Source organism: Haliotis asinina, chromosome 10 (genome assembly GCF_037392515.1).
Source record: "Haliotis asinina isolate JCU_RB_2024 chromosome 10, JCU_Hal_asi_v2, whole genome shotgun sequence".
NCBI classification, from domain to species: Eukaryota; Metazoa; Mollusca; class Gastropoda; order Lepetellida; family Haliotidae; genus Haliotis; species Haliotis asinina.
Genome location: NC_090289.1, coordinates 33,519,397 through 33,535,350, shown reverse-complemented (window position 1 = coordinate 33,535,350; position 15,954 = coordinate 33,519,397). Strand labels below are relative to the sequence as shown.

General features: G+C 38.9%; 1 protein-coding gene across 1 annotated transcript in view; it reads left to right on the top strand.

Annotated features, from left to right (window-relative positions):
- Positions 1 to 15,954, top strand: part of LOC137298225 (putative uncharacterized protein DDB_G0290521) — a 36,927-nt gene that overhangs the window by 9,228 nt on the left and 11,745 nt on the right. Inside the window, exons 3-4 of the mRNA XM_067830396.1 lie at positions 9,492 to 9,700; positions 13,719 to 13,754. Of these exons, the coding sequence (XP_067686497.1) occupies positions 9,492 to 9,700; positions 13,719 to 13,754 (245 nt within the window). The remainder of the gene's footprint in view (positions 1 to 9,491; positions 9,701 to 13,718; positions 13,755 to 15,954) is intronic.

The following is a 15,954-nucleotide window of genomic DNA, read 5'->3' as shown; positions in this document are numbered from 1 at the left end:
ATATTCTTATTCTGACAATACTCCAACCTTCTTATTCTGAAAGATTCCAACATTCTTATTCTGACAAGATTCCAGCATTCTTTTTTCTGACAATATTATAGCATTTTTATTCAAACAAGATTTCTGCATTTGTATTCTGACAATATTACAGCATTCCTAGTATGACAATATTCCAACATTCGTATTCTTACAGACTCAAACATTCATATTCTTATAAGATTCCGGCTTTCTCATTATTACAATATTCCAACATTCTTTTTCTGACAAGATTTCATCACTCGCATTCTGACAATATCCCAGCTTTCTTATTCTGACAATTATTCCAGCACTTTCAGTTTTTATTGTCTCAATCAAATGTGCCCTTCCAGTTACAGATACACCCATACATGCTCTTGTAAATGGTCATACGGCACCAGCATCTGCAAGTCAACCTGCTGCAGACTTTAAAAATCTTCTGTTGTTGTCATGGGGGACTTTTTCCAAAATACCAAAATAACGCCTGATGCATTTTTTTTGGTAATTTGTACAAACAATATTTTTCCATATTGCCATCCCTTTTGCATCCCTCCAATATTATCGCTGGTTTACAATCATTCACTCAGTGAATGAGTGAGTGAGTTTAGTTTTACTCCGCTCTTAACAATATCCCAGAAGGATCATAGCAGAGGACAACAAAATTGGCTTCAAACATTTGGGAATCAAACCTGTGTCATCGGTGGTCATTTATTGCGTACGATAAAGTCAAAATCGTTCAATGAACTATGTTTATAGCAAAGATTTCATGATGTACATTATCTTGTAGATGTTTTCTTGCTTTTATTTAAACTCACACTCACACACACCCATTACCCACTTTAGCGTGCGTACTGACACTGCCAATACTCCAATTACAGTACTGCCAATAATCTAACAACCGCACTAATTGCTTTGACCCAAGCACCGACATTAAATTGACGCAAACATTGACGCATTAATTGACACCGAAAGAGAAAACTTAAGAGACTCTTGCTTGTTCACGGTCACCTTACCCCGAGCCCGTGAATGCACCAAGCCCAACACCACTGAGTAAATTACCTACGGTCTTTATAAGATAAGAAAGCTTTGTTAATTTCCGGGGTTTCGTTTCTGTCTGGGCAATATCTCTTATGACGTAATTGAAATGATAATCAATTATTCCGAACTGCGTAAAACGAACGATTTCCTGTTATTATTGTGTACCCACATCAATCACAATATCAGAACAAATGTTTACCAATAATCGATTATGCCCCGTGAGCGGTCCATGAAGTTATGTCATATTTCAATAGTGTAGGTCGCGTAAATCTGTCGACAGTGGAAAGGCTTCATAATTACGTGTCATACTGTGTTATTCAACGTTTGAAAAATCTGCAGATAAAATATTCAATTTCGGGGCAAGTGGAACCAACGCATGTGTGGACTAGATCAGTAATGGGTCACGAACTGATGGCATGGTCGGAGCCATAGCAAATTGAATAGGCCACCCTCTGGATGATATTGTAGTATTTCTATATTATTAGGAACTGACCCTGAGTAAATCTAGACGTAAAGCCCCTAAAGATCTGGGTTAAAAACTGATCATACTAGTTGTACCATACTAGTTGTACGAGGAGGATTGGATGGTCATACTTGCATGTCATAGTACTCCAGTTCCTTGATCAGTACTCATGTTGTCGATCACTGGATTGACTGATTCAGCTTCCATTATTTAAAGACTTCATTCATATAACTGGAAAAGTTCTGTGTTGATCAACATATGTCAAGCACATTTTCAGCCTTCACTACATAATCTAACATCCATCTGATATAGGGTTGTGGGGTAGCCCATTGGTTAAAGCGTTCGTTCGTCACGCCGACCACCCGAGTTCGATTCCCTACAATGGCACGATGTGTGAAGGGCATTTCTGGTGCCTCCAACTGTGACATTGCTGGAACATTGGCAACAACCGCGTGCAATCAAACTCGATCCATTTATTACCATTGCCTGTACAGAGATTCGGTACTCTGGTATCGCTATTTTTATTGGTACAGGTTAGCAGGCATGGTGACAGTTGATTATAGACAAACGGTAAAGAGACAGGAGGAGGTAAAATTACTGTTCACTGATTAATTCCATTCTTAATAAACAATCGTTATACAAATATGTCCCTAAATTACACAACACCTTAACATTATTGATACTAAGTAGTCCTTTAAGTTTAAATACTAATGGACATTTATAATAATATGGCTTAATATACGTTACTCTACGGTAGGGCTCAAACGGGAACCCGGGTCCTCGAGTACGAGACGGGTAGAAACATTACTCGACTAGTAACATTCTACACGAGTACTCGTCCAAGGAGAGTTGTCTCCCCCGCTCTCTCACTCAACACGTAGTTGTGTCTCGATGAACGATCAGCAGTAGCTACAGAACCAATGATGACTTGATTCTGGATATTTTGTTGATTGTCCTTAAAAATTGTGGTTTGTATTCTAACTAGTTTGGAACTGTATTTAAACTTTTGTCGTTAATTCAAACCAGTAGATCATGCTAACCACTTTAAGAATATATCATAACGTATTACACGGTGTTGATAACGTAAGGCGGGACCATTGTCTATTTCTTATTCAGTGGGCGTCAAATATAACGACCGCATAGTAAAAGAACCTTTGGGATGTCAGATGCGATAATTGGTTAATTAGTAAAATATCACATCTCAATAGCTGAAGTGTGGTACCTGAAACAGAGGCGTAACTACTGTTCAAAACAGCAGGCAAACGCATCCAGAGCTTCTAAGTTTCAAAGTTTTGAAGACCCGGACCCTCTTAGCAGACTAGCTCGCTACCCGATCTTGGCTCACCCGCTTCACAGTATCGAAGACGAGTACCCGAGTACCCACGAGCACTTCAACGTGAGTACTCGAGCACTTTAAGTTATTACCCGTTTCAACCCTGCTCTATTGTTATGATATGATGGACATTTTAATATATAGTGTAGTTCATCTTCAATATCATCTTTACACATTTGACATTTTCGACTTACAAGATTTATGTTTTCATACCTGCCAGTTTCTATTGCTAAATTAGGGGAACGAAGTCTGAAATTAGATACGCATTTCCTATAATGATACTGAATAGATTTACATAAATAATATTGAAGCGTACCCTGGTTTATAACATTTTTATATATTGCACATTTCGATGAGTTTAATAGCTGACTAAAGATTTACTGAATAGCCTGATCATTTATTCTTTGCTTTATAACTGTTAGATAATCTAGTGGTAATTCCTGTCTAAACCATATTTCACGTAATACATTTGACAAAACATATTTCACCTGATACACTCAATTTTATGGGTCTCCACTTCCTCATATAAATACCCATAACACCCTGTAAAATACTATTTTCAGACTCCATAAGCTTACACCAATATGTTTTCATGCTATATTGCCTTTTAAATACGTGGGGGTAAAGGTCTTTTTCGGCATAAACCATGGAATTACTCTCACACCCATTCGATTTGATTTAAGGGTTCCCCTTCACAGGAAACTTTACAATTTGGAAGCACTATAGCGCGTACCATCACTCGGGTTGAACGGTCCTGTCGATAAGGACCGTTAGTTGAAGTCTCTTGAGTTAGATGGGGCCTTGATTTAACCCACCGACCATTCCCCCTTCAGAGGCACCGTCCAGTAAAACATTGTGGAGGAGTACTGTTTGTAATATATTCAAAGAGTCAAACACCGTTATGTCGATATCTTAATGCGTATCTTACCATCTGTCTAAAACAACATTTTTCGTAGATGTCTTTACTTTTCTATGAACCCTTGACGCCTATCAGATACATAAAGTCTGCTAGTATACCAGCCACGCGAGAGGGAACAGATAGTTCCTGTAATTTTCGAACCCATGTAACATCAATATCCCTGCATGTGATCATTAAGTAGCTGGTGTTGTAATAGTGTTGTAATGGTGTTGATCCAGACCGCATGTTTCGAAGGCATCATTTCGACACAGGTACAAGTACGATTACACAGAGAACTGGCCTTAGAATACTGAGGATAGTGAAAGCGTCACCGTCGTAAATCAAGCGTACCCTCAAAACACACCCGACATCACTCTCTCACTCTCTATCTCTCTGCCTTTATCTCTGTCTCTCCCTGTCTCTCTCTTTCTCACTGTCACTCTCTGTCCTTCTCTCTCACTGTCTCCCTGTCACGCATTCACTCTCACCTCACAAAAAAGATTGAGATTAATGCATAATGATAGGCTAAGAGATAACATGAAAAGTATTCATACAGACGATCCATTACCACGTTCAACCAGTAGGATTACAGAAAACATTCCATTAGAATTGGACCTGCGTAAATTGAAGTCTCACATACTGTAGCCAAGGCGACTCGACCATTCAGTGATTGTATTCCTATCGCGTGGAGCTCATTCATTAGGCTACAGTCACTGAGAATTTACGATAACACAACCTGAACGAGTAGGCCATCAACAGAGATTTATCAGCACTGAGTCCATTTTCAACAGTTCACAAAGAACAGACTTGTAATTACAATGTCGTGTAATGGCGATGAGATGGAACGTCGATAGGTCGATATGCTTGCCATTCAGGAACACACACTGTGTTGTTTATGTAGAATGGTAGTGGATAGAGCGTCTGTCCTGGGACTGTAAGGTCGATCACATGGCCTTCTCATACCAACAGAAGCTAATGGGGGTACCTAGTTCGATTCGGAGTCATTTACTTTATGTCTGAATCGGTTTTCATCTCAAAAGTCCCAACAGACACATTCTGTATACTTGGAGCAGAGATTTTATTATTACTATTATTTTCGATTATTGTTGCCACTGTAGCATAAGTGGTATCAACTTTAATTGTCTAAATAGCGAGTAAAGGTTTTTGTAAGTGAGGGAGCAGATGTGAAAAAGCTGTCATTTGATTTTGGCTAGGGAACTAGATATGAAGAACATAAGATGTCGTTAGTCTGTTCATGTTTGACTTATTAGATGGTGAATATTCCAATGCATCCTTGGTGTCACCATGTTTAATTGTAAGATCACTCAGAAGCCAATATGTCGTTAGTGTTATCACGTGTAAATTATCAGATGGTGAGTGCAGACAATGTGTCGTTAGTGTTATCAAGTTTAAAGTATCAGATGGTGAGTACAGACACTGTGTCGTTAGTGTTATCAAGTTTTAAACTGTCGGATGGTGGACAAAGTCAATCTGTCGTTAGTGTTATCACATTTCTATTGTCATATGATCCAGAAGCCAATCTGTCGTTAGTGTTATCACATTTCTATTGTCATATGATCCAGAAGCCAATCTGTCGTTAGTGTTATCACATTTCAAAAGTTGGATGATGTAGAAGCCAATGTGTCGTTAGTGTTATCACGTGTAAATTATCAGATGGTGAGTACAGACAATGTGTCGTTAGTGTTATCACGTTTAAACTATCGGATGGTGGACCAAGCCAATCTGTCGTTAGTGTTAACACATTTCTATTGTCATATGATCCAGAAGCCAATGTGTCGTTAGTGTTATCACGTGTAAATTATCAGATGGTGAGTACAGACAATGTGTCGTTAGTGTTATCACGTTTAAACTATCGGATGGTGGACCAAGCCAATCTGTCGTTAGTGTTAACACATTTCTATTGTCATATGATCCAGAAGCCAATCTCTCGTTAGTGTTATCCCGTGTAAACTATCAGATGGTGAGTACAGACAATGTGTCGTTAATGTTATCACGTGTAAATTATCAGATGGTGAGTACAGACAACGTGTCGTTAGTGTTATCACGTTTAAACTATCGGATGGTGGACCAAGCCAATCTGTCGTTAGTGTTATCACATTTCAAATGTCAGATAATGCAGAAACCAGCGTGCCGTTAGTGTTATCACGAAAAAGATGGTGTAAAAAGCCAATACATACATGCCCTACGTGCTGAATGAAAATAACTGCAGTATAACCTGCCAAATATCATATTGTTCAGAATAGCCAGACATTGTTTTGTTCTTCGCGGGTGCTATTCGGAGTTTGGATGTGGATGCAAGAGCCTTCATCAATAAAAGGATCTAGCATCAACTCAAGACATGTACATGCATCTGTTTCCGTTACCAACAGAAGACAAAGGCCCAGCGATGAAGAGTTTACCACCTTACTTTACACGTTGCTAAGTGGACGCTCCCATGATCGGAGCAGCATGACAACCTGTAAACAAATACAACCGTATCAACATCTCCACAAAGCAATCGATTGTCCATTTTCTGAATGTCTCGCGCCTCACACGCCTCTCCAACATGCCACTAAATTCACTTTTTAAATGATAAATGGGTTGCAGATCGGTAACTTTATTTAGTGTTGTAGGTGGGCTTGGGGGGGGGGGGAGCATTCACAGCAAATGACACGTTACACGTCAGGGGCGGATACAGCTTTTTGAAATTGGGGTGCATTTTCACCCGAGTTTCATTCGTCATGTAACAAAATTTCAGGACAAAAAAAACGGAGTGTGTGCTTCCCTGTAACGCCCCACCCCTACCCAACCCCTATCCCAGTCTGGATCCACCTCTGCACATGAACGTCCCCGAACGTCCCCGAAGTTTTTATGCCTTCTAGTTCACTCTTACTCCCTTACAATTGTGTTGGTGATGCGTTCGTCCGGCAGAAAGGCTTATCAGCATCCGCTTTCCTGTCAGATTCTCAGTAATCCGCTGATATGATTTCCATTTGTGTTGTACACTTTTCACCCCATGGAATATTTTTCTGTCGTGATTAACGATTGATTATGAGGTTACACTTTATCTGATCGAACAGATGGAAATATACTGAGGAAAACAATTAAGGGAACACCTCTTCATCGAAGAGTCTTTCAGATTCTCAGATTCTTGTGAAGAAACCTGGAGAAGAATAAAGAAGCTCTTGTGCTTTCATATGTTCCCTTAATTGTTTCCTCACTATATTATCCACATAACTATGCATAAACCTGTATGGCGTCCATTAAGTGAATCACTTTATATCTATATTATTCGTTATTCTTTACATTTATAAGTTAATGGTTCTGCAAGTGTTAAGGAAATGAGCATACATTGCACTACTGGGCGGAGTGAATGAGTGTAGTTTTACGCCATTCTAGGAATATCACTGTGGGAAACAAAAACATTAATACACACTACGTTAGAGCCACATGCAAATTATCAAATCATGATCATATAACCAAACAATGAATAAGTTGATCTCCAGCCAGCCGTGCTTGTCGTAAGAGGCGACTAACGAGATCGGGTGGTCAGGTTCGCTGACTTGGTGTATACATGTCATCGCATCTCAGCTGCGTAAATTGTTGCTCATGCTGTCGATCACTGGACTGCCTGGTCCAGACTCGATATTTACAGACTGCCGACATGTAGCTGGACTATTGCTGAGTGTGACGTAAACAACAACCAAACAGCAAACCAAGAAAATCTCACCCCTTAAGCACAGGATACGTATTCGTTCCCACGTATAATTTCTAAAGGTATAGCTAGGTTGAATCCCGAGAGGACCAAGGTACTTCTCATTGTTGAGCAATTTCCATTAATCACTAGAGATAACATCTCCAGATGTTCACACGAGATTACATTCCCACTTAGACGAGATGCCATTATGAATGTAGCTGCTGGGGAGGAAAGACGAGTGTAGTGTAGAATGCATAAGTACCAACATCGTCAAATATGAGCGATCATATTGATTTGTTGATTGATCATGATTCTTATGATAGATAACTTAATATGTATATTTGATGAATAGCTACCTGAACTGATGCAAGCGTTAGAAGTCATGCATAGAATGCATATGATGAAGAAATTAATAATTTATCCTTTTCTATGTGGTCATTTATCATAATCGATTTATCTTTGGTGATGTTTCTTACATTAGCCAACCTTGAATACAGTAACTGTTATGTTTGTTCATACTTTGTACTCACTGAAATGCAAAAATTACTAACAGTGTATACTTGTGTTACTCATGTATTGGATAGTTACCTTCATAATGGACACTTTAGACCGAAGAAAGAAACTTTGAATAAAAACCAGATGATCACTACCTAAAATCAAACGTAAAATTTGTAAACGATTTCTTAAAAGATGACAACACATTTCTTCCTTATAAAGAATTCGTAGAACTGTATGGGGTAAAAACAAATTTCCTTGAATAAACAGGGTTATTATCTTCACTTAAATCATACTCGAAACTGGGTTCGTTCCAATTTAATATTCAAGTAGACTTATCTTTTATTGTCCATAATTTGAAATACTATTCAAAGCTAAGAAAGGATGTAACATATGTTACAACAGGCTTCTTCGCAAAAAGACTATAAACAAAAAACCGGTTTATCAAAGCAAGTGGGAAAAAGAGCTGACCATAGATATCACCCCTAGTCAATGGAAAACATACAATTGTCTACCATTTCGAGCTTCGTATAGTTCTAGACACAGATGGATTCAATACCGTACTTACATAGGATTCTTACAACTAATAAAGATTTTTATATGAATACAAACTAATAGAATCACCACTTTGTACTTTTTGTGACGCTGAAATAGAATCGATCATTCATTTATTACATGAATGCAAACATGTCAAAAAGTTGTGGCAAGATCTACCGGAATGGATTGAGAATGAAACAGACACTCAGTTGAAATTAAACAATAAAACCATTATACTCGGAGTTAAAGAGAGAAAAAATGACGTGCTAAATTTCATACTCATATTAACTAAAGAATACATATATTCTAGAAAGGTAGCAAACATTGTACCTTCTCTCACTGGTTTGAAACTAATATTGAAATAGAATTACCAACTACATAAATTTAATGCATACCCCCAGTGCAAATATGACTCTATTGTGACATTCTGGTCGCCTTGCCATAATCTATTTACACAATAATAATTTCGTAATTTGGTTTGTTTCTTATGGCGTATACACAGATACGCTGACTTGTCAATGTTGTACCCAGATCAAAAAGAAATAAAGGGATGAAAAAACTACTTTGAATAAAGGAGTTTGGGAGTAAGTTTAGTTTTTCGCAGCTTATAGCAATATTCAAGCAATGTCTCATCTGGGGAATCCAACTGTTTTCTTCACTGTGACGGGCGAACGTTTAAATCCAGGAAGTAAACATCAATGCCAATTAAAAAAATTTACATATCTTGCGTCATATTAAGTAAACTTAAGGCAACTCAAGGTCACTGTCTGTGCCCATCTTTTGCTTGGTATGATTACTTGGGGAAAATGTTCATGTCTAATTATCTTTGTTTAAAAACATCTCTGCACAAATTTGTGAAATATCCACCAGCAGTTTTCATTTTCATGCAGTTTTTTCAGTCAATTTTCCAGTGGTCTACCCTACAGTCATTATTCATATAATCCACAAAGATTTGCAAAATGGAAACATAGAGTCTGTAAAGGAATAATACCAGCATCCTTCTCTTCTCCAATAGAAAGCAGCGGCGGTGACAGCAGTCAACACAACGCTATCGACCGTCTGTCGGTGGTGTTCGACAGAATCTACGGCCCGGACTATCGAGCTGCCAGGCGTCTCATCCACAAGCGACTTCGCCAAAAGAACATGGGTTCGCCGGGAAAGAAGCCCCCTCCAGCAAGAGACGATAGTCTATATCAACGAATTATGGCGTTTAGACATAAAGGGGTAAGTCAGGGTTGTTGTCTGGATCCTCTACGTCTTATGTTTTCCGTATAAGAAGAGAGTAAGGGACCTCATACCGATGATGATATATGCGCCTTAATGGATTTATGGCTGGGTGAATATTGAATATAGTTTGCCGCCCGGGTGGAAACACTTTCGTAAAATACGAAAACAAAAGGCTGTAACGTTCCTATATAAAAGGGGAAACATCTGTTTTCTAAAGAATGAAGATATTAAATTAAAGTATCCATTTCTATGAGAGGCTATTACTATCAGTCTCAACTGAAACGATAAGAGAGATATACATGTATCTGTATTTACTGATGCCATAGGTTCTGTCACGTTCTGTCAATGAAGCATTGGTAATGGAGAACTTTTATATGTAAAACATACGTAATGTGTATATAACCTTGTACTAGGCGACCTAGTGGATCCAACCTAACCTTGTCTGACATTAAGAACTTGCTCTACATATTTCTCCGTCAGACTGATATGTATGAACCTTGTATTATTATTTCTTAGATTTCACAGACTCTATCTATTTGAACTTCGCATCCTTTTAAAATACTATGATCGTTGATTGAGATTGAGATTGAGATTGAGATTGACAACACAATACAAAAATAGGCTAAAGATCGCCAACAACTGAAGGTACATCACCAAACTAGGGACATCAACAATATTGATGCCTCTGTCACTGCCAAAGATACAATAACGATTATGCACGCAACAAATGGAGATAGATTGCTTATGTTCAGCTGTTACCTTTCCAAACCCAGATCTTATTGTTGCAGGAAGTACAGGGTGTGCCAAAATGTGCATTGGTACACTGAATTTGTTCAAAATTGCCTCTGTACACCTAGCAGAAAATGGGTACTTTGGGAAGTCCTGCCCTGTCCTGGGTACCTGGGGACTATTTACTTTCTAGTGCCTAACAGGCGGCTTTTTTATCCGGAGTAATAATTATGAAATTGTGAGCTTTGAACAGGATATCTAGTCTGGGAAATGACGTTATAAATATTCTCATTATTATTATGATTGGTATAACAAATACGCATAACACACCAACAGTTAGAGAAGTGATCAGTCTCAAACGTCTTTCAAACACATATCATTTTTCGTAAAAGGCAAGATAGTGAAAAAAACGTAATTGAAAAGATCACTGAAAATAAATAATACCGGGTGGTCCTCAAAGGATAAGCACGTCCTGTTCTCAGTTAGCAGCGATTAGCATGAAAATATAAATCCAACAAAATGACTCGTCAATGTTCTCAATTACTTGCGTTGTGAAGGTCCCCCCAAATCCTGTAATGTTTCATGTAATTGTAATACGGCCCTGTTAAATGTTACCGTGTTAACCGTATAGCTTATACAGATTCAATGTCCTGTCAATAATGAAATCATATTTCTGTTTAGCCTTGGGACCAGTAGCAACATAGTTCTCTATTCAGAAACTGGCATTATAGAATGCATTTACATAGAAGCGCTTTTATGTTAACCGAACACTGCTTTGTATCGTTCGACTATAAATCACTGACAGTCGCTGAGGCGTGTTAGTTCATGAAAACCGAGTATGTAAACAATGATTGAAAACTATCGATACGGCTATTTTGTCCATACACGTTTAGCTGGGGGCAGTTGGTCTGCTTTACTGGAAAACTATAAACTATGGATCACCGTGACTAAAAGGTATCTATGTTTTTACTTCATAATATATACAGAGTACAATGATGTACAAATTACAGTACACTACCACTGTACATTGGTCAAAGGATGTCTAACATACCTATACAGGTGTTAGTGAATGAAAGCTATTGTACACTGTATTGTACGTAGACATATCAATATCGAACTTGATTCTGTTTGTATAGTCAACTACAAGATCTCAACCCACATTCGAAAAAAACGTCCTCATCTCAAGGCCATACCATGTATCTACGGGACCATTGTTATGAGATCGATTCAGTCCCAGTCGTAGATGGCTCGAGAGTATAAGTGCGTTGATTAATATTCCATATAGGCATATCATTTGTCCCAGGTTAACGAGTACAGGAGTCTGTAACCATTGCACTGTTGACTTTTTGTCTCTTTTAATAGACTCTTTGGGCTAGCCTAATGGTTAAAGCGTTCGCTCGTCACACCAAAGACCCGGGTTCGATTCCCCACAATGGTACAGTGTGTGAAATCCATTTCTGGTATGCCCCGACGTGATACTGGTATATTGCTAAAAGCTTAACTCACTCAATCTAGTTTAATGCAGAACACATCCAGAAATGTCTGTTCATGACTGAGTTAATTATCTAGACAGGTTAATGCAACTGATGGCAATAGTTTTAAAAAAGCCCACCATGGGATGCCATATGTATTCAGCGTTCTTTTAATGGCTTGATATAGTAGGATTTATGAATAGAGTTAAGTAATTAGTATTAACCTTGATCGAGTTCAAGTTTGGTGTTTACCGCTAAAAAATGCTCTAGCTATGCCATGTGACTTAAAATCATAACTCACTCACTCTAGCTATTGAATATGGTTAAAATTTTCCTATCAAACGTTGAGGAAGAACATAGTGTAATAGTATGAGATGTATAAAGAGACGTCAGTTCGGATGATTATGTATGACAACAGAAAACAGACAAACATTAAGCCATATTGCATTACTGTCGTGAATCGAGATATCATCAACATCTTAAAGTACATATTCGTGCTGCAGTCTCTATGCACGATGATATTGACTGAGTTCCTTTACACCACACCTGACAAATGATGCATGTTGCCGCGTTTGACAAGACTTGACATGAGCAATTAATTACTACCTCCAGACTGATCACACGAGAGGATAATCAATTACCGTGCATTTTTCGTCGAACACAAGTGTTTACCTTGAAGTGCTTTAACACAAACATAGGTACTACTGTGTTAGGATCTACATGGTGTTCTTCGCACCTATTCCACTCAAGTAATATGTCAATAAGATGATCGTTTCATCCCAAATTTACAATATCAAAATATTTTCCAATAACTATGGCAATATCGACAGTTCCACAAGGCCTTTTATCCAACTATCGACTGGATCCTGTCTCCGCCATCACAGGTTTTCATCGAGCTGCCGGAATCTGTCAATATGTTTCTATTTTCCACTGTTAGAACGTAAATACAAGATGCAAGGTAGACAAAAGTCTCAAACCATTAAGGTTTTCACGTTCAGAAAGGAACTTGTTATTCGGCATTCTATCTTTTTATGTTTTTCAACATGCTCAGATGTTATTTTCCATCTTTGTCTGAAAAATAGATTCATGAATAATATAACAACAATTTCATGAATGTTTGGACATGCTCTGTCATGCGCTCATTCTAATGATAGATACTAAACCTGCCTATATGGTGTATGCACTCAATGCATTATAAGGTATAAAATACACATCGGTAAGATACTGAAAAAATAATTCGTTTATATAGGTAAGTGATCATAATCTTCAATGGGTATTTTCTTCGGTTCGTCATAAACTTCAAGAATATTACTAATCCTGTAATCGGCTGATAATTTTCAGAATAAATTGTAAATGATCAGGGCTCCGTTCCACAAACGCCTCGTAAGACTAAAATCTCGTAACTTCCCTCGTAGTACTCGGACGCACGAATGCTACGAGAGAAGTTACGAGATCTTAGGAGGCAACAATGCTACGAGAAAAGTTTCGAGATCTTAGGAGGCACGAATGCTACGAGAAAAGTTACGAGATCTTAAGAGGCAACAATGCTACGAGAAAAGTTACGAGATCTTAGGAGGCACGAATGCTACGAGAAAAGTTACGAGATCTTAGGAGGCAACAATGCTACGAGAAAAGTTACGAGATCTTAGGAGGCATGAATGCTACGAGAAAGGTTACGAGATCTTAGGAGGTACAAATGCTACGAGAAAGGTTACGAGATCTTAGGCTTACGAGAGTTTTGTGAAAAAGGGCCCTGAGGCATGAGATAAAACAGCTGTCTTACACGTTATAAAATGATACATTTTCTATTTCAGACTCCCGGGATATCTCCTCAGCCATCAGGGGGCGAGGTAATGTATGTAATTCGATATTCCTGCTCTGAAGACCCCGTGTGTTTTTATTCAATCAAACATATTGATTTCTATACATATTATATTCCTCACTGGATTGGATTCATTGGAACTGTTGTTATCCTCTTTATATTCATCTCATCAAGTGTCATGCCTTTATTTATTTCTTCCATCTATATCGGATATTACCCTAGACTAATATCTAGGTTCTGAGATAAACATATTTAAAAGAAAAAACAGTGATAAATTGAATTAAACATTAATACAATACAAAAGCGCCAAGACGTGACACATATTCTAGACTTGGATGAACAGCAATTGGTATATTTATGGGCCTGTGTGACAGACTGATTCTACCCAAGATACACACGGGGAAGTTCACTTAAAGATAGCTATCACTATGCCCCTTTTGACAGACCTTATGAAATAAACGATCGACAGTAAGGTAATATTAAACCTTGTACAGGGAAAGCTGTAAAAACCGGCATTTGTCCAATCCGTGTTGTCAACACCGGCATAAAATATCAGTCCCATTCGTGACTTGCACACTTATCATTAGCTTTACAATCCGGTATATTGTCTAAACTGGATTATTTATTCAGTCCCAATGAGTTTAGACAGCTTGCACTATATTTAAACACCTGTTGTTCATTCATTCATTCACTCACTCACTCTTCACATCATCTTAACTGATTCTGTGGATTAGGAGTGATCCGCAGATGTTATTTGTACACGTCGAGTTTTCACCGTTAGTTACATGCAATGGTTGAATCGTGTCATAATAAAACAATGTATCATGACACCATATTACTCGACATACTGAAGGCAATTTAGATACGTGTAATATTCGACATATGAGGAGTAACCCATGAACAGATGTTGCTTTCAAGAACGTCTGAAGGGAACGTTGTATACGGTGCCTAGACAAAGTCTAGCATATACTTGAGTCTAATTTGCAAAATATGGACATGTAAGTGTCACCTTCAGTTGAGGCTCAACGAAATGTTCAAAAGCCACTCTGTAATATAAAGCGATATACCTTCCCCCTCGTAATCAGAAATCACAGCTCAATGCATCGAGCATCGGTGGAATTTCGACTGGATCATAAGCATAGATTCATGAATCAGTATCACATAGTGATATCCTTGGGTGTTCATAAAGCGGTTTCGCGTATCATGGTCAGCAAATGTCATCGTCACGCGTATCACGGTCAGCAAGTGTCATCGTCACGCGTATCACGGTCAGCAAATGTCATCGTCACGCGTATCACGGTCAGCAAGTGTCATCGTCACGCGTATCATGGTCAGCAAGTGTCATCGTCACGCGTATCACGGTCAGCAAGTGTCATCGTCACGCGTATCACGGTCAGCAAGTGTCATCGTCACGCGTATCATGGTCAGCAAATGTCATCGTCACGCGTATCACGGTCAGCAAGTGTCATCGTCACGCGTATCATGGTCAGCAAGTGTCATCGTCACGCGTATCACGGTCAGCAAGTGTCATCGTCACGCGTATCACGGTCAGCAAGTGTCATCGTCACGCGTATCACGGTCAGCAAGTGTCATCGTCACGCGTATCATGGTCAGTAAATGTCATCGTCACGCGTATCACGGTCAGCAAGTGTCATCGTCACGCGTATCACGGTCAGCAAGTGTCATCGTCACGCGTATCACGGTCAGCAAGTGTCATCGTCACGCGTATCATGGTCAGCAAATGTCATCGTCACGCGTATCACGGTCAGCAAGTGTCATCGTCACGCGTATCACGGTCAGCAAGTGTCATCGTCACGCGTATCATGGTCAGTAAATGTCATCGTCACGCGTATCACGGTCAGCAAGTGTCATCGTCACGCGTATCATGGTCAGCAAGTGTCATCGTCACGCGTATCATGGTCAGCAAATGTCATCGTCACGCGTATCACGGTCAGCAAGTGTCATCATCACGCACAATGACAAATAAATACCGAACGTCAACGTGACAGTATACTGAGTTCACGAAACAGTTTCCATAGAGCCAAAGGATAACCAGTGAAAACTGTATCACTGAAAATATCCGATGACAATAGTTAACGAGAAGGGGTGAGGCAAAGGTAAGAAAGTATCTGATGACAACAGCTAAAGCCAATGGTAGGCATGCAAATGAAAACAAAACTCAAGGAAATCAAGATGTATGTACCTTAGTTTCCTTGAACATAAATATC